The 20001-nt window shown below is 37.3% G+C and overlaps 1 protein-coding gene and 1 pseudogene across 2 annotated transcripts in view; one reads left to right on the forward strand and one right to left on the reverse strand.

Moving 5' to 3' along the window:
- Positions 1 to 20001, forward strand: part of Tshr (thyroid stimulating hormone receptor) — a 144003-nt gene that overhangs the window by 77601 nt on the left and 46401 nt on the right. The window contains exons 4-6 of one of the 2 annotated variants that reach the window (XM_010616243.2): positions 14524 to 14598; positions 16585 to 16659; positions 17707 to 17784. In XM_010616243.2, the coding sequence (XP_010614545.1) occupies positions 14524 to 14598; positions 16585 to 16659; positions 17707 to 17784 (228 nt within the window). The remainder of the gene's footprint in view (positions 1 to 14523; positions 14599 to 16584; positions 16660 to 17706; positions 17785 to 20001) is intronic. The other variant, XM_033766893.1, reaches the window with a different exon arrangement.
- On the reverse strand, positions 8539 to 10071 carry LOC104856820 (annotated as a pseudogene).

Below are 20001 nucleotides of genomic sequence, written 5' to 3' on the forward strand. Positions count from 1 at the left end.
CACGATTTTGTTTTTGCTATGAGTTTTTTTATATAAAGATTCCAATGTTATATAAAGCTCTCATAATATTGATATCTCCCCATTGACTGAAAGTGTTAACTTTATAGAGCAAAGGAAACTATTAAATAGTTAAAAGAGGATGAATTTATAAATGGATATATAAATGATACTATATATATGAAGTGAGAGTTTACTATCTTAGAAAATAAAAGAATAATGAATCTTGCATTCATAAAATTTTCCTAATAGACATGTGAAATTATCTGCAAGCATGTTTGGTCAGCAGAAAAGATACATGAAGCTTTTTGTATGCATGCCACCATCATGTTTAATGCATTTATTTTGTAATCATTTATTAAGCAGTGATTATAAACAAACCATGATACTTCTTTCATGGGAGGAACAGAGCAGAAAAATTACTCTCCTTCCCTAAAGCACTTGAGAATGGTTATGTGGGGTGTTGTCGATATAAGGTGTGAAAACAAACACTATAAGCATAGAAAGAACTAGGATTAGAGGTTCCATTTGACCCAGCCATCCCTCTGCTGGGTATCTTTCTGAAAGAATTAAAAGAATCATATCACAGTGATACATGTGCACCCATGTTCATAGCAGCACAGTTCATGATAGCTAAAACTTGGAAGCAGCCCAATTGCCCATCAACTGGAGACTGGATAAAGAATATGTGTTTTTTTTTTTAAATATATAAAATGGAGTACTACTCAGCCACAGAATGAGAAACTAGAGACATTTATGGCTAACTGGATGCACATTGAGGCCATACTCCTAAGTGAAATAAAGAGGACACGCGTGTAAATACTGAATAGTTTCTCTAGTGTGAGAATAAGGACTAAAAGGTACAATAGATCATGTGAAATAGGAAGAAAAGGTGCAAAGGGGAAGGGGAAGTGGGAGGGTGGGGGAAAAGAAAGATGGGAATGGAATTAACATGAGAAAATGAAAAAAAATAGAAACAAAATCTTTGTAGACAGGGAGAGAGGAAGGGGTTGAAAAAAATAAGAAACAAGATGGATTATGTAAAGATGTAAAATTTCCAGGGATGAATGTCACTACAGTGTACACCTTAAATGCTTTAATAAAATTAATTAATTTTTTAAAAAAAGACCTCTGGCTTGTTCAGAAAAGAGAGGTCTTCATCATGTTTAATTTTCTCCAAGAACGTAAACTAAACTAAGAATACATATTTCAAATGAAAGGCCACAATAAGGAAAACATCAAAAGTAAAAGAACAAAATGTTATCTTATTTCATAAGTGCCTTTCTGCAGCTGCCCTCCCTCTGACTATTTTTAGTCATGTGGTTTGGTACACAGGAGGCTGAACTAGGGAAACACAGGAACTTAAGATTTCCCATTTCTTACCATGGCTACTGCTAACCAGCCTTCCAATGCCTCTTCCAGTGAGAAAGGTCTGTGTATGTCCTCTGTGATGGCTTCGTAATTCAAGTTTAGGTTCTGTTCTATGATATAAAATGGAGTTGTGGGACATAAGCATTAAAGTTTTACCATTAGGGACCTAGAACTAGCATTCAAAAATAAAAAGCTACCCACTGATTCAGTAAATGTCATATGCTTAACATTGTGTCCTATCTGTGGCCATTGCAACTTAAAAAGGATTCAAAATAGTGCATCATTCTATTTTTATCAAACCTTCCTCCCTATGCCTCTGTGATACCACAGGATACAACAATGGTTGTATTCCTACTGAGCTTCTCAGTCTTTCTCATTATCCTTCATTGACTTCTGGTTTCTTTATTGACTTCTAATTGTTGGCGATCCTTATGGCCCAATCCTACGTCCCCTCCTCTTCTCACTCTACATTCTTCCCCTGTGATTTTATCCAACAATTCTCAAATTTATATTCTTATTTCAGGCTTCTCTTGGTGATGAACCATATACTTTCTGGTCTACTTGGCATAATGTCACAGAAGTCACACATATAACTTACACTGTACTTAAGTATTCCAAACTGAGCTCTTGATTGGCCTCCTGAAACCTACTACTCCTTCAGAGTTCGCTGAACCAGAACGTGATGCCTCCATTCACCTTGATGTAAATCCCAGATACCTTCTTTCTTCATGTGAATTGCTGGTTTTGTTCGAATTTGGAAATTTTTGTCCACTATTTCAATAGAGCGAATCGGAAGTAATACCTCGTCAGTCCGTCTTCAAGAGAACTGGCATTTTTCACTTTAGACTCTTGGAGCCCCGAATTACCATGACAATGCCTAGTAATGTTGGTGAAGAAACTATGTGGATTATACTACATTACATGGAGGTGGAGAATGTCCCAAATGAGCCAGGCCTTCTGATAATGCCCACTAAAGAGCCTGGCATCAGAGCACATCTTCTTGGACACTGCAGGTTGGTCCAGACCAGTTGAAAACCATCCAGTGACCCCAGTGAATGCTACATGCAGCAGAGGCATCACCCATCTTAGCACCATCTGAGCTCTTGATCCATGCAATAGTAAGCTATTTTAACCACTTAGTTTGGGATAACTTGATATACAACCATACATATTCAGAAGAGGCAGCAATTATGCATTGATGACAATGGATAAAAGTTATTGCAGATTTGTAAGAGAAAACTAACTACATGGATGGCAGATTGTAAGTTATTGAGGGTTCAAGGTGAATGCAAGTCAATTTTCCTGGATTTTAAACTTCTGCTGGCATATGGTTTGAGCAGAAAAATGTGTATGTGATAAATATTTATGCCTGTAAATTATAAAACACTAGACAACTCCATCTTTTTATTTAATTCCCTTTATAAAGAAGCCAATAACGTACAGCTTGCTTCTTCTATTATTAGTAGGTACCAATATCCAAATACCATTTATAGGCCAGGCCTTTGCTAAAAGCTCTTCGTGTCCACGGCCCTATTTAGTGTCACTCAGCTTCATTTTACACTACATTGAGTAAAGAGGGTACATCACGGATTCTTGCCCAAGTTTACCCAGATGAGGACTTTGATAGTCAAAATGTGAACCAAAGAGTGCCTGCCTCCAAAACCAAAACAATACCATTTCTTCAATTTTAAGCCGAAATAATGAAAGAAAAAAAAATACCTTAGAAGGATGTTTTTATTTTCATGTAATTTTTCTTAAAAAAATCACAAGTCAATAGAAATTCTACAACTGGGTGGGTTAACTATGACTTATGACAGAGTGTGATAAGACCTAATTTCACTGATTCTCAAAATTAAATCATGTGGTATTGGAGATTTCAAAATCACCAGTCTTAGTACTCTTTATTAAATAATTATGAAAGTAAGTGCTAGGTAATTTAGAAAATCGTTTTCTTTGAGTGATTTGTGTGGTCCTGGGGATAAAATCCAGCTCCTTCACACTGAGCCACACCCCCAGTCCTTCTTAATTTTTAATTTTTAAATAAGGGTCCTGCTAAGACTCCGGGTTGCCCAGGCTATACTCAAAATATGGTTCTCCTGCCTCAGCCTCCCAGAGAGCTGGGATTACAGATGTGTCCCACCATGCCTGGTTGAGAATCACTTTTAGAATGTTCTACTTAGATTATTTCCATTTCTTGGCCGTTGTAAACACAGCGAAGCTGTCTCCGTGAAACACTGATTTCTTTTCCTTTAGATGTGTACCTTGTAATGGGATTGCAGGACCCCCATGACAGTTTTATGTTTAATTTTTTGGAGGTGCCCCTATGGCTTCCATAGAGCTGCACCAATCACCTTCCCATCTACTGTGAGTTCTTTTCTCCACACCTTTGCTAGAACTTTTTGTTTTTTTTTTTAATAATAGCCATTGTACCTGGAGTAAGGTGATAGATTATTGTTTTTATTTGCATTTCCCTGATGTTTGTGATATTGAGCATTTTTTCATGTAGTTATTGGCCATTTTTATGTCTTCTTTTGGGCAATGTCTATTTAGGTCTGCTGCCCATTTGTTAAGTTGGATTATGAGCTTTTATGCTATTGAGTTGTTTGAATTCCTTATGTACTCTGATTATTAATCCCTCATCTGATGAATATTTTGCAAATATTTTATTCCATTCTGTAGGTTTTTCTCTTCACTTTGTTTTTATTTCATTTGCTGTGAAGAAGCTTTTTAATTTGATATGATCCCATTGGTCTATTTTGCTTTTGTTTCCTCTTTCCTAAGCTTTGGGGATCTTATCCAAAATCCTTGTCCATTACAATGTCCTGAAGCATGTTCCCTGTGTTTTCTTCTAGAATTTCAGAGTTTCATGTTTTACATTTAATTTTATGATCTATTTTTGAGATGATTTTTATATATGATGAGAAATAAGGGTATAATTTCATTCTCCTGCTGTCAGTATCCAAAATTTAGCACCATTTATTCAAGAGACTATCCTTTTTTTTCAATGTGTGTTCTTTCACCTGTGTTGAAGTTCAATTTGCTGTAGATGTGTGGGTTTACTGTACTTCTAGGCTCTCTATTCTGTTCCATTTGCCTGCATGTCTGTTTTTATGCCAATACCATGTTGTTTTGATTATTATGGCTTGGTAGTATATTTTAAAAACAAGACTATTTACAGAGAGGAAGAAGGCTGGTTTTCTCTAAATCATGGAATGATGAGAGATCTCATTTTCTTTTTTCTGTATGTGTAAACGTTTTAGAATAAATATCTATTATGATTTTAAGAAACAACTTTATATTTTCTGCAACTACAACACTAAAACACAGTGGCTTTTTAAATACCTTCACACAGAATGCTTATTAGTAAAATTAAATATCTGCCTATGAATATCAGAAAAGCAATTTGAAAAGAAAGAGCTTGGGAAAGGCAAATGGGAGGGAGGAAAAGCTTGTCTCCAAACCAATTGTGCCATACCTGACTTTAACATGTGATATTCCAATGAATGTTCACATGCCTTACATTAAAGAAATGAAACAAAAATATTCAGCTATGTTTTACAAATTTTTAAACATAAAACCTCATAAATCTTAAACACACTGTATCTGAATTTTAAACAATTGCCAGTAGAATGGTGCTGGGATTCTGTTCTCCTCTTGCTTTTAGGCAGTGCTATTGGTTAAAAGTTGACACCAAGCACCACATTTTAAAACATTGTCAACAAGCAAGGAACAGCAAATGGATTTGATCCTTTCTCACATCAGTCCTGACGATGCTGCAATATCCCTCAACAAAATATGTACAGCTGCTGATGTCTGAGAGAGCAGTGACTTACCGTGCACTTGTATGACTGATAATGGCAAACAATACAGTTTTCCCTTCCTCAAACAGTGTTTCAATAAATGTAAGAACACTCCAGTTCTTAAATATCAGAAATCATGTTTAACAATTTTTCACAAAAACATATTTGCAATCTAAAAATGCCCAATTTTCTCTATGTTCGCACAAAATATGCAGCAGTCCAGTGGCGTGAAGATTTTTAACTTATTCTGAGAACTAGAAAGTGCTTCTATATTTTACTTTTGTTGAATATATGATGTATGTCATTCACCTCTGCCTTTTGGCTTCTGGCATCCAAAGATCCAAGTGGCATGCATTTTAACAAGACAGTGCTAAGGACAGCAGGACTTCTGATCATCTGAACTGGCAGCTCAAAATAGATACCACTCCTTTTACAAAGGGAACAGAGGCTGACGGGTGTGTGAAATGTGGGCAGTGGGCTAAAGGGAAACCGCGCACATGAAATTTGAGTTACCATGCTCCGTGTGTGTGTATGTGTGTGTGTGTGTGTGTGAGGCACCCAAAACATAACACAGTTACCCACTTCAACAGAGCTGCTACCAACAGTTACTAAACCACATTAAAAGTAGAGGATAAAGACTGGTTTGAAAGAGTGCATTTGGAAGCAGAGGGAACCCAATTATACCCCACTTCCTGCAACAGAGTGCTTCAATCGTACACAAAATCTTACACAAAAATAGTTAAATCTACATTTAACTATTTTAAAGGTTTTTTTTTATTAATAAATGGGCTCCTCTGTGGTTCATATACAATCATAAGTGAACTTTAAATTCCATTTTATACAAACATCTCAGAAATATGGGGAGTGCCCAGGATCTAGCTCAGTGGTTCCACCGCCTGCCTTGGAAATGCATGGATCCAAGTTTGATCCCTCGTACAAAGAAAGTACTGGGAATGAAGTATGGTAGGAAATATTGCTCACACTGCTAATTAACATGTGCATATGAGAGGAGGAAAATGTATTGTTAGTGCATATACCTCCCGGCAGAAACCCACCCAAAATAAAAGATCCAGAATAAGCCATATGGTAGATTACCAAAAAAAAAGGTAATGTTCACAAAATTAAGTTTTTCATGTTATTTTACTTTCCAGTACTATGCTTCAGTTTGCATGGTGAGATGTTGGATGTTTAAGATATATAAGAAGGGGCACCTGCACATGGAAGAAAATCTATTAAGAGTCGTTTTTGTTTTGTATTCGGATACTTTAAGATATCTGAAGAACATTTTATTTATAGCAAATGCCACTGAACAAGAATGACATTCTAATTACGACAGATGACAAACAATGCCTCTATCACTGGGCACTTTTAATAGGGGATTTAGGGCCGGGGATTTGGCTCAGTGGTTCTGCTGCCTACCTCACAAGCACAAGGACCCGAATTTGATCCCTGGTACCAAAAAATAATAATAATAACAATTAATTAATTAATTAATTAATTAATTGGGGATTTAGGCTTTACAGTACCCTGCTGATATAATCTCATACATGTTATTTATTACATCATCCCATCACCCTCATCCCAGTAAAATTACCCTTTAGGGAAATATTATTGCCTATACCCTGATTGAGTTATGCAAGAAATTAATACGAAATGACCAAAAGAAATGCATCATTAAAGATTAATAAAGCAATCTAATGTGTCAAGTTTGAAAGAGGAGACAAATTGCATATATTTAAAACTAATTAAATAATTTAAATTTTACTTATACTTTATATATCAGTGAGATACAAATATAGGGTATTTCAAAATTTCATTCACGTAATAGAAAATTTGTTTATTTAAAATATCACACTTTGAAACTAGAAACAGTAAAGTACAAGAAAAGTTTAAAATATAAATTTCAGAAAATTATAGCAGCACAAAAGTAGAATAAAAAAACTTAAAAACATAGATACAACCATCCCTTGTTCTGTGCCATAATTAACATCAAGTAGGCAACCCGTTTTCAGTTTTCCCCCCAGAAAACAGCATTATGTTCACTGCCTTTTGAACCACCGACTTTCACATGGCTCCTCCTGGTACAAAAAACAACAACAAAAAAAAAAATGAGAGGGAGAGAAAGAAAAGTGAGGGAGGGAGGAAAGAAAGAAAAGAAAATTCCAACGTATCTGGAGACATCAACAGTTAAAAATAAACCAGTACCTTCTTAATTCAACCTTGACAGATAATAGAAAGAAAAATTAAGAGCATAAGATTCCCATTTGTCAGCTAGAATCTGGAAAAACAATCCGAGGTTTTCAACTGCTTCCCTAAAATCTATTCTTTTGCTTCCTCAAATCTTTTCCACTGTTACCTGAAAAAACCAAAACCAACAGACATTTAACTTACTTGGGGAAACACATGAAATAATTATATGGCTTTCCCCTTCTGGAATTTTGATAAGGGCTTCTTATGTTTGTTAAACATTTGACTATAATGGCAAAAGTGATGTAGATCACATAGTGTCTCTTTTTCCAGAATAACCAGACAGAAAAGGGTAGGCAAGAATACGAAAAACATCAGACACTAATTTTGTGAGTATTTTAAATATACCAAATTCTCTTTGCAAGAAATTACTTGCTATTTCCCTACAAATGAACTGGAGAGACAAACAATATTTCTAAAAACGTTATAACTATACAGGGGGACAAAAAAGAATGAGTCCTCAAAGCCAGAGGTTCAGTAACAAACCGTCACGTGCTATTAAATACTTTGTTTTGAAAGCATATTGTATAATCATCTTTTAATTTCTCAAATTTTCTTATAGTTAGGGGCTATATTATAGCTTATGTACATGTCAAGAAAACTGAAGTGCTCTGTTAATGTGCAAATGATTTTAGGAGCTAAAAGTCAGTTTATCATAAAGGAAAACAGAAATTCAAAAACTTTTTCCCTGCAAGGCATGCCATCATTCAATTTAAAAATCTTATATTTATCATTTTTTAAAATTTCCTTTTATACAGTGATTGATTCATTTGAAACCATTCACAAAAATGTGTTTTAAGAAAGCAAATACAATGTTCTTTGGCTTCAAATTGATGATTTATCTATCATGACTACTAACAATATAATTACAAAGAAAGTGATTTAAAAATATATCAAATTAAAATTTTGGAAAAACAGTACTGTTCTGTTTTCAGCCCTAGCGCCACATGATACCAGTATGCACATAAATGTACAAAGTCTTATAACAAACACATAATGAAAGGAACCTGAAGACTCAGCTTAAGGATGGCCGTACTTCACTCTTACATACTTTGATTGACAACTGTACGGGTCCATAGCAACAGGTCCCCTTCTCTGTGAGGTAGAACTCCACTAACTTGTATTAGGTAAGTGGCAAGAGTGGAGGGTGGAGTTCAAATTGTGTTAACAATGAGAAGTAGCCTGAAGGGATGTGAGGTAGACACCCACTGATGTTCTCAACCAGCCACTGAAGACCTAAAAACCCCAGGACACCAAGCACGTTCATATGAGTCTGGAAATGGAAATGTAACTTTGAAATCAAAGGTGTAATCGGTATAAGGCATCAAGTGATTTTCAGAGGCACTCTTAAGTTGGGAGCCATGTGTGATTCTCCCTTCTGAGCTTCCACTCTTTCTGGTGCAGTTGATGTTCATAAGACACTAGTTGTACCTAAGTTCCTTGAAGTCTTTATAGTTGTCAGCTACTTCTCCATTGCTTAAATGCTCCACAACACTGGAATCTGGCAGAGAGTTAGGATTCGCACATAGGACCAGCGGGATGGAGTTAGGATCTGCAGTTGGGCTGCCACTACTGAGGCTTTTTCCAGAATGTTTTTAACCTCTGAGGCAGTCATGGTCCAGATAAGTTCACATCAGAATACTTTGGGTCTCAATAGACCTATTTGCCACCAAACGCAGCTGGTTTTCTGCAGCATAAATAGGTTTCATCCTTGCTCCAAATAGTTCTCGACTGCCACAGCAAGACGAATGTTACCTTTTCTTACCACTGCTCACATGGCTTCAGATCCATCTGAATTACCCATTGCCGCTTGGTTGAACGTAAATTTTTCTGTTTTGAAGAATATTGCACAACATCCACATGCTTTCTCTCCTGTTCAGACATCACTTTGGCACATGACTTTGGAGGAAAAAAAAAAATCCAGCATATCCACGCTTCTTGGATGCTGGCAGAAAGAAAGTGAAGTATTGCCGTCTCCACTTCCTGAAGACTAATGATGTCTGTGTCACTGTTAACAGTTTCTTCCATAATTCCCTTTTTCTAACCTTTCCATTTCATGCCCCGGATGAGCAATAGCCACATAGCTGCGGGTAAATCTTTATCACACAGCGCATCGTAACACATAACTATGAATGATGCTGATGGCAGAATTTGGTCTCGCTCTTTTAATGTAACCCATGGCATCTGAGGAAGCTGTTCTGGGTGAATTGCACGATTGCTGAGCATGAAAGTCAGTAGCTTTCAGCTTCCATCTGGGTCCTGTGACAAATGATTGCTTCTCAAACCTAGAATTTGTAGTTGTAAGAGTCCACTGAGCTCGTAACATACTGTTATTCAAAAGCAACTCCCGGAGAGACACCATGTTTCCTAGTTCAGCTGGCAAACATCTGAGTTTATTGTATGAAAGATCCAGGTAAAGCGGATCATGAAGCTTGGCCATATCAGCCAAGGTAAGCTAACTAAGGTAACTGCCACCAAGGTGCAGCGCTGTCAAGTGTGTCCATGACCAAAGTGATGTACTGAAGCTCCGCCCTCGACCCAAGATTTCTAATTCTGACCAGTGAGCCTGCTTCCCATTGGCTACCTTCCCTGCTGACGTGATGGTACAAATTTTGTGAGGCTCTGAAGGATCATATTTTTCCCTTGGCATCTGTATTAGTCTCGGCTTCCACCTCCCTGCGCTCTCAAGCCTACCCTGGCAGGGAGCTCACTTGCTATAATTAGGGTCACATGAAATAAACTTTTTAACAATTAAGGATTCCTCTAATATGCATTAAGCTTTACATTAATACCTGGTGTTAAAATGCACAAGAAGTTTAAATAGTTAGTATCTATTTCCTTATCCCTCTCAGATCATAAGATAAAGTTGCACATAATAGGCATCCAATATTATTCATTTAATCACTTCCTTTCTGGTCACTAGAGGAAGAAGAAATAGTCAAAATAGCCTGCCCTCCAGCTTTTTAGCTACATGCACTTACAGTCAGGCTGTCACAAAACTGAATATCAATTGGAAGCAAGAATTTTTGCTGGAGACACACTGAGAGCCAGGTTTAGGGCTAATATCCTCATCCAGGCTGTTGGGGTTATTTAAATTGTGTTTTAAGCAACATACTCAGGCATTATTGCATTGCATTTCTCCAAAGTTTAATTATGCTGACTCAATAGCTTCTTTCTTTTTTCAGACATCTCATTATAAATCATTCTCCTTGCCATGTGCTAGTCTAACGCATTCTTGTTTCTCTTTGTCCTGTTAGAACTCAGGAAAAAAAAAATCTGAAATACAGCGTTTTGGCATCTGAGAATTCTGAACAAAAGGAGATTGGAAATCTTCAGAAACAGCCTCAGAATCAAATTCTATCTCTGACCTCTCCTCCCTTCTCACATCCCTTTTTCTCCCTTTTTCTTGACCTCTTTGTAGAACAGAGAAATGGTAGACTAGATTTTTTTTTTCCTTTCCTCAACAAAAATGAGGCAAGGCTTTTTCTTGGGGAGGGGGATCTAGTCTACCATTTCTCGGTTCTAATTAGACAGGTTTTACTGAGTTTTCCCCCCTCAGTCTATTACTTTTAGATCCTATCTACAGTGCTCATTGTCTTGAATAAGCCAATTTCTCCACTCAGGGCTTTTACTGAGAATTAGCAAACGTTTCTCAGAAAAAGAAAACAACCAGAATTTAGACATCTAATTAAATAACCCTAATGGACTAGACTGTTTGTCTGCTGATTTGTGACTACACTTACCCTGGTCATTCACAGTTCACTCTTTATTTACTGGCCTATTTTATTTGACATCCAATGAAGGGGAATCAAGCAATAATTTATTGTTCAAGATCTTTTCTTCTGGTGGATGATCTCCTTGGAACATTATTCAAAATGATTAGATAAATAAAAATAAAAGGGCTGTGTTTGAAGTTAGAAGCCTTAGGTTAAGGGCTATTTTTGCTTCTGACTGTACAACAGATCGGCCACTTCATCTTTCTAAATGTATCTCCATTGCTTATCCCCAAAATGAAGATGACCTTTACTTGCTTTATGTAAGGCAGTTCTTTCATTGTCTCATTGGCAGAACTACCCCAGGTGGTAAGAAATACACCTGGCCTCTTTAACTCTTCAATCTTCTAAGGTTAAACATTGTTAATCAGTGAGCTCCAAGATCCTGAAATACTTCTGCAGCACAGCTAAATAGCCCAACTCCTAGAAAAGCATACTCACCCAGCCTATCTAACATTGCACATTCTAAAGATATTTAAAAATATGGAATATATGTATATATACATGTGTGTGTGTGTGTGTGTGTGTATATATATATATATATATATATAAACAATATATATATATTGTTTTGCCTTGATATTAAATTTGGGGATTTTATATGCCTTTTGTGATGTGTTTTCCTTCTTTTCAGCAAAATCAACTGGAATGTAAAAATTGCACATTGTTTACCTCCAAACTCAAGAACTAAAAATGACCCCTAGCAAGAGTTTGCTCTGCATTTTAAGAATTTTATCCATGCTTAGTATATTAGTTTTGATAAGCAAATTACTGTAAGAAATAGGAAAAAGTAAAAACATGGCAAAGTGAGTAATAGGAGGGATGGATATGATAATCTATCTCTCTATATATTAATATATATAAAAGCCTCCCACAAAATGTGAAACTAAGGTGGGGTGCAATGACCATATGTGCCTGTATGAATCTGCCAAGATGAAACTCATTATCACTACAACAAATGTGCACTAATAAAAAATGTGGAAAATATAAAAGCATGTAACATCCCTAAAGTGAATAAGATTTATTTCTTGCTCACGGAACCAGACTGGGTAGATACACAGGAGGCCAAGGCAGCCCTGTTCTATGCAATCAATCACTCAGGCATCCAAACATACTCCAGTGGGCTGTGCTGAGTCACGAGCAGGATTTCTTTCCATTTGTGTCCCAGGTCTCTGGAAGCATAGCTGGCCTCCCAAATTCTTCTTTTTTTCTCGTTGAGTTTATTGATACATTCTAGGTATACCGTACAGTTACATTCATCATTGGGATCTTGTACCTTTACGTGACAGGTGTTGGTTCTCACTTTTCCCCATACCCCTGCCCTCCCTTCACCCCCTCCTCCCTTCCCTATTTACAAACACTTTATTTCCATTTTTTTCATTTTCTCATTTTTTTTCTTTTCCCTTACCTTAGGCTACAATAGCTTAACTCAAAATTGTGTGATTCGAATTTACCCTCCCAGGCATGCTTGGAACTAATCTGAATTTGGGCTTTGCTTTTCCCACTTCTCTATTTAGAGGTTCTCTGGTACTTACCTCCTGCCCTTCTTTCTGTCTTTTAAAGGGTTACAACAGCTGCCTTTGCTCCTTATGGGATCTAGCTCCATTTAGCTAAGCTACTAATTACTCTACCTCCACTCTATTCCTTCTTTGCTTCAGGGAAGATTTTTTAAAAATCACTGTGAGCAAGTGTTGAGCTGGCTGGACTGTCTTTTTTTTTTTTTACTTCAGCAAGCAACTTCTTTTCCTTGTGTGTGTTATCTCTCGTTCATCTTTCTTTTTTTCCCCCCTTAACATTTGTCCCCAGCCCTGTTTAATCAACTGTTACTAACAGCAGTGTTTTATTTCCATTTCACTCACTATCCTTTAAGCTGAAACCAATGGCCTGCATCCACTTTCATTGTGACATCTTTTGAAGACCACTCATTCAAGCACAATTGTTCAAAACTTGTCTTTTCTGAAACAATTTTCCAGCTAGCAAGCCATGCTCAATTTCCAAACTCCCTAACTATCTTACATATAGTTGTCTCTGACAACAGCTCAGAGCCTCTTCCCAGAAGGAAAGTTCTGTCAAGTTAATTGTTCATCTTGAATCAGAGAGAGAACCATATCTGAGGTTCTGGAGAAGTAGCCAGAGTAGTCATGAGATTCTGGAGTCAGGTGACCAGTGGCTCCAGTGTATCCCAAAGATATGATTTTAAAACTAGAACAAATTTTAAACACTAGTTTAAAGAGGTTCTTTTCAGTACAGGGACTTGGTTGGGTAAGAATCACAGTATAATAGTTCAGCATTGATGGGTGCAACAACGTGAGAATTTTGAAGTAAAAGGTTCTAAGAGCCTAGAGATGTAAGTAGTTGATGCTTTCAACTGAAACACTGATGGGTCCTTCAAAAGTTCCTATAGTGAGAAATAAAGTTATTTGCCTGGGCAACAGTCTTCTGAGGTAGTGTGGTTACATGAATGTAGGCAGTAGGCCATTAAGGTTATATTACTATAGACCGTAAGCTACATGTGTTGGAAGGAGTAGGCAGATTCTTTCCTCAGAGTTAATTCCATCCCCTTCTCCAACAGCTGATTCATAGTCAATGTCCTTAGTCACAGTACCTAACCTAGCAGAGTTAACAAAAGAGTTTTTGCAAGAATGTTTCCATACCTTCTACTCCAAGTTGTCAGTGTCTGTTCTAGCTTTTGTTATATTTGTGAGAGTAACAGTAATAAAGCCATTATTTTATAGGGGTATTTCCACAGTAGGAAGGCCACATATCAAATCCCTTATACTTATTATTTAATCCTAATAAGAACCCTTTGGAGGAAGAGGTGCTTTTATTGTCTCTACTGTACAGACGAGGAAATTGTATCTCAAAGAAGTCAAGGACCTCAAGCATCCAGAAGTGGCAGAGCCAATATTCTATCTCAGATCTATCTGATTGTTCCACAGTGAACAGGAACAAATTTCAGATACCAGCTACAACACGGATGAACCTCCCAGCCACCGTGCTAAATGAAAGAAGGAAACAGAAAAGGCTGTATATTGTATGATTCTTTCTATAGGAAATGTCCAGATAAGCCAAATTTATAGAGATAGAACACAGATCAGTGGTTTATAGGTATGAGGGATGGGAATTAACTGCAAATGGACATATCATCACTTCTGTCACTGAGGGAAGCCAGGAGTAGTTTGTGGCTGGAGGGACTGATTCCTGAGACCAACAGTCACTGCCATGCCACATAAGTGCACCTACTTCTCATGGACCTTTGAGTTATGTTGTTTTAGCTTTGGTAAAAAACAGAAATGGGTGTATTGTGGTGACTGTGTTCCTTGTAACTTCTACAGAGAAATTCGGAATACCAGAAGCTTAACTTACATAGATCCTGATGCCCTGAAAGAACTCCCCCTCTTAAAGTTCCTGTGAGTAGCAACTTTCTCATCCCACTTTTGATTTTTTTAAATTTCTTTCTTTTTAAGTAATTTTAATTCTGTTGTCTTCCAGGAATCACCCTAGACTGATGTGGTCTAATGTTATTTTAGTGGTGTATAATTCTATGCCCACCATTTCCCACCAGGCAAGGTATTAAGTGAATGGCTTACATTTTCAAAACCCATCCAAAAGTCAGCACATACTGCTGGAACCAGAGACCTGCTCCAAGAGATACAAGGGAGAAAATGTCATCACAGAACAAATACAAAATCCTGACAGCCAACTGATCAATTTTGTTTGGAAATGGTACTGTAGCAATATGAAAGTGGCTGTTACACAGCAAAAAAAAAAAAAAAAAAAAAAAAAAAAAAAAAAAAAAAAAAAAAAAAAAAAAAAAAAAAAAAAAAAAAAAAAAAAAAAAAAAAAAAAAAAAAAAAAAAGCCACAAATGATAAAATTTAATCTCTTGAGGTTGGAGAACAAAAATGGAAGGGACAACACTTACTACTTTGTTTTGCTAATACTTTATGAGCTGACCATAGCTCTGAAAGAGAAGGAACCACAACATTTTTGTTTTCTCTGGCATCTTTACTGACTAGCAGAGAGTATATACTCAATAAAAATGCAGTGGATGCATATTTATTACCTCTGACCCTTCAGACACAATCTGGTAGCATCTTCTTTCCCATTTACGTGCATTATAAAATTAGAAAACAGAAAAATGAAGAAAATAAAAACAAACCTTGTAGGGCTTGATTCTAAACAACAATCACTATTAACTTTCAGTTCACTTGCATTCAGGGATTTAAAATAAAAGTGCACATCCATAAACATTTTCTGATATAGGTCTTAAGGTTGAATAGAATTCTTTAAGAAGAGGAAGGGGGAGGGTGAAGAGAAATGCAAGTAGATGAGGCAACATGATAAACACAGAGGCATGGAACAACCTGGTTCATTTGGGGAAAGAAAAACATTGCCTTGTTGGAGACAGGAGTGCGAGACACAGAAGAAAGGAAAAGAAAACTGATTGTGTAAGTCAAGTGATACCTGGGGAGCAATGAAAATTAACTGAATAAGGCAGTCACTCTTTACAAACTTAGAGTTCCAAGAATCAATCAATAATCAATCAGGTATTTGGAGGAAATATTTTTAAAAAGACTTCCTGAAAGGCTTTGAAGAGTAAAGGTAATGGTTCAAATTTCTCTGGGCCGGGGATTTAGCTCAGTGGTTCCACCGCCTGCCTCGCAAGCACAAGGTCCTGAGTTCAATCCCCGACACCAAAAAAAAAAGAAAAAAAAATGCTTCTCAATTCAAATTTCTTTAATCTGGCATTTGCAACCCTTTATTCTATGAAACCTCCCCACCACTTGACTCTCTGGCCTTTTTTTCCCCTTCTTTTCCTTCTCTTACATGAAACTTCACTACAGTTGAACTAGTATGTTAACTGTACATCAAACACACCTTACAGATTATCCTTCCTCTGCTTTGATATCAGCAACGTCCCGTTCACTCGTTTTGAAGCTTGTGGCTCCTTCAGCCTCTTCACACCCTATCCCTTCCTCTCCAGCAGGAGTCAAGTCTGAATCTGCCTGTGCCAGGCCAAGAATCTCAAAACATTTTCTGCTTCCACTAGCTACGTTCTAGTAGCTGCAACGAATTTTAAACAGACGGAATCTGAAAGGCATCAGGAGCCTGACAGGTTTTGTGTTTATGCTGCTTTACGCGTGCCCTTTAATTTTGACGTTTTTTCCCAGATGACACAAACTTTGGAAACTTTTGTTCCTTTTCCTTGGGTTAGAACTGTCTTACGGTCAGGTACTATGTGCCGAAGTTAGGGGTTGGCTTCAGACTGACTTCAGAACGCATGCCTTTGGCTCTCATATTACACTGTTCTACTTCCTTTGTGTTAATTTTCTTACCTGAAATTGTTCCTCTTTCTTCTTCTTCTTCTTCTTTTTTTTTTTTCATATAACTTAGTGGCATTTTCAACACTGGACTTAGAATATTCCCTGGCCTTACCAAAGTTTATTCAACTGATGTATTCTTCATACTGTAAGTACACACGCCATGCTGTGTTTGACACTATTTTGTTTGTCATTGACAAGAATTAGGGTGCAACCATGGGATTTGGCCAAGTACAGCAATTGTTTCCAGGAGGAAACTGATCAGTTGTAACAACCCTGACGGATGAAGCCAGACAGGGCTGGAAAATGGCCATGGGATTTAGTAATGTGGGTCATTGGTGATTCTGACAGGAATAATTCTAATGGAGTGGTAGCGTGGGGAAGTCAGACTAGAGTCCATGCCAAAGCTCAAAAGAGGCCTGGAGGAGAAGACTTAGAGAAACTGATCATAAATAAACTCTTTTGAGAACTTTTGCTACTAAAAGGGAAAAGAAAATATCCCAATGGTTGGAGAATTGGGAAAGAAAGGGCTACAATTTTTAAATGGAGAAATTATCAAATATTGGTGAGGAAAATTGAATATAGGGAAAAATTAATGATAATTACAATACTTATTTTTCAGAATGGTTTAAGTAGATTTCAAACACTTCTTCATATGTTGTACTTGCTCTACACAATCTTGTAAGGCATAAAAGGAAGTTATTATTTTTCTTTTTGGCAAATGAAACTGAGGAACAGGGAATCAAAGTGATTTTGTCTCAGCAAGGTCCCATGGAACAGTTAAGAGTCATGCCCAAAACTACTTACTGTGACTTTCAATTAGTGGTTTTATGCTTTTTGTCCCCAGAAAAGCCTGTAAAATAGATGAATCATCTTACCTAAGTAGACAGAAGCAAAGGGATATATGCAGAGAGAGATGAGTTGCACTATAGAGTTAGCAAAATGTGGAGTGATGAGCTCCAAACTCTTCCTCACTTACTGATGACTTGCAGCTGTGAATTCCTGTACATCTAGGACAGCTCTCACCACCTGACCTAACCTCCAAGCCCCAAGTGGTTGGAAAGGGTCAACAAACACTCAGCAATACACAAGATTTTGCTGTACTGAGTTATTTTAAGTGTCTGTGTGTAACAAGAGGCCATTTCCAGGAAGAAAGCATTTCTTCATCAAGTGTTTTTGTTCCTCTCTCTGGCAGTGAAATTACGGACAACCCTTACATGACTTCAGTCCCTGTAAATGCATTTCAGGGACTGTGCAATGAAACTTTGACACTGTGAGTATTGCAGATTTCACTCCTGCCAATAATTGAATTGTGTTGGGGGCCATTTTCATAAGAACTATATTAAGGTACTCTTTAGTATGGAAAGGGTTTCGTGCTACAAAGTGAGTATAATGCCATTGGTTTGGTCCTCTGTGGACCGCAAGCAGGTTTGGGTAACAAGTATATTCCTGTATGGCAGTGGTTGGTACATTTTTTTCTGTGAAGGATCAATTGAACTTTATAAATTAGATGGCTTCTTTAGCAACTGCTGAATTTCCTCAAGGTCACTGAGTTAGAGAGTGGCCCCACTTCAGTCCCTGCACACTCTGCAGTCACACTTTTTACTCACTAACCACAAACTACTATTAAGCTCCTTGAGACTACTGAATAGACAAGATAATGTCACTATACAGCATTAGCGTTTTAGAGCTGCTCTCAAGAGGTTCAAAAGCATATGCTTAATCAGGGATAGTCACAAAAGTTCTAATGGAAAAGACCTAATAAAAGTATGAAAGAGAAATCAATTCTGCAGGCTGATAGAAAACTCCTGTCTCATTGTGTCAGCCACAAAGTAGAGTTGGGGCCATCTCTGAAGATCCCTCCTCTCTTTCTTCAATACCCATGTGCGGGACCGGCAGGTTTTTTGCATGGATCGCCAAGATAGTGACTGGTCATATTACAGTCTGAGGCTTTTTATTAGTTAGAAGCCTTGTTCAGTAACTCCCCAACAAAACTGACACAAGCTTCCACACAACTTTTTTAAGGCCAGTTTTCCAAGCCATTCCAAGCCTGCCTGGGTTCCATGAACTATCTCAACTGTTGGGAGTTAGAACACTTCAACAGATCCTTCTCACAACACAGAGATAGTTCTTTTGAAAAGACAAGAGATTCCTTCCCAGCCACCATTTCTTTTGGAAGCACAGAAAGGACCTCAAACCTCAGGGTCACTTAGCTGCTCTGGAAAGCTTTCCATTGTGCCATTTAATGCCCACCATATGTAAACTCTTGCACTCTCAGCATCTTTACAGAACATGACCATCCCCTTTGGACACATTTTTCAAGGCCATTATCCATGAAGTTTATCTCAGGAATATAACTCAAAAGAAAAGAACATTTTTAATATCCACAGCACTCAATAAAGTTTGGGGAAATAAAAACTGTATAATTTTCACATCATTGTAAAAGAACTGTACTTGAGAAAAAAGTTAACTTATTCATTTGCAATTTACTAGCATTTATGCCTATGTCCCTGGGATTTGGGCTGCGGTCATACCCAGGACACTTTGGTACCTGGAATTAAACTCATTATGTAATTATTTTTTTAAGGGAAAACCAACACATAAACAGCAACAAAAGCATAAGACTATTTTATTTCTGGGTTCTCCACAAGTACACAGTGTAAATCCAAGTCTTAGCATACTGCCTTTAACTTGATCATCTCATAACTGTGCCTCATTGTGTTATATATATGGCGACCTGGTGTTCCCACCAACCTTCTGTCTGGGTATTATCATATTTTAGAAATAAAGAAACTGAGGATTAGAGAAGTTGATAAATTCTCAGCATCACCCAGTTATTAAATAGCACAGCCACATGTAGTTTCAAATTTGAAATCTCCTGTGTGCTTTTTTCCCCTCTTTTATTGTGATATGGGGATTAAACTCAGGTCCTTCACCCTGAGTTACATTCATATGTCTGTCTGTATGTATATATATATATTTTTTTAATTTTAGACAGTTTGTCCAGGCTGGGATTGAACTTGAGATCCTCCTGCCTTGGCTTACTAGTTTTGGAATTATATGCACCACCTCACCCAGCTTCTTACACTATGCTACCAGAGTTCACGTGTGGTAGATTATAGTCATCTTCATAGTTTCCCTATAGCTATCACTAGGCATTCTCCCTGACTATGTCTAATTGTAGTCATGGCTGTGTTCTTTTATCTTTCTACTACAATCATAAATAAACCCTCATGTACCTATATGTATCCCTGAGTTCCTAATGCTGGGGCTCTTTCTCCTGCAGAAAGTGTTTATGTTGGTTGAGGAGAATTATATTTAAAGTCAGGGATGTTGACTCCTAATAGTTCTAGACCAGTGTTTTGTAGGAAAGTTACCTCCATGTCTCAGTAACTTCACCAAGAAATGGAAGTACTAACATTTCAGATTGGTCCTCTGGAATCACTGTATGAGTTAACTAGTTGCAGAAACATAGCAACAAGTTAAAATA

The sequence above is a fragment of the Fukomys damarensis genome, unplaced genomic scaffold, assembly GCF_012274545.1.
Source record: "Fukomys damarensis isolate Sample0158 unplaced genomic scaffold, DMR_v1.0_HiC HiC_scaffold_21, whole genome shotgun sequence".
In the NCBI taxonomy this organism is placed as follows: Eukaryota; Metazoa; Chordata; class Mammalia; order Rodentia; family Bathyergidae; genus Fukomys; species Fukomys damarensis.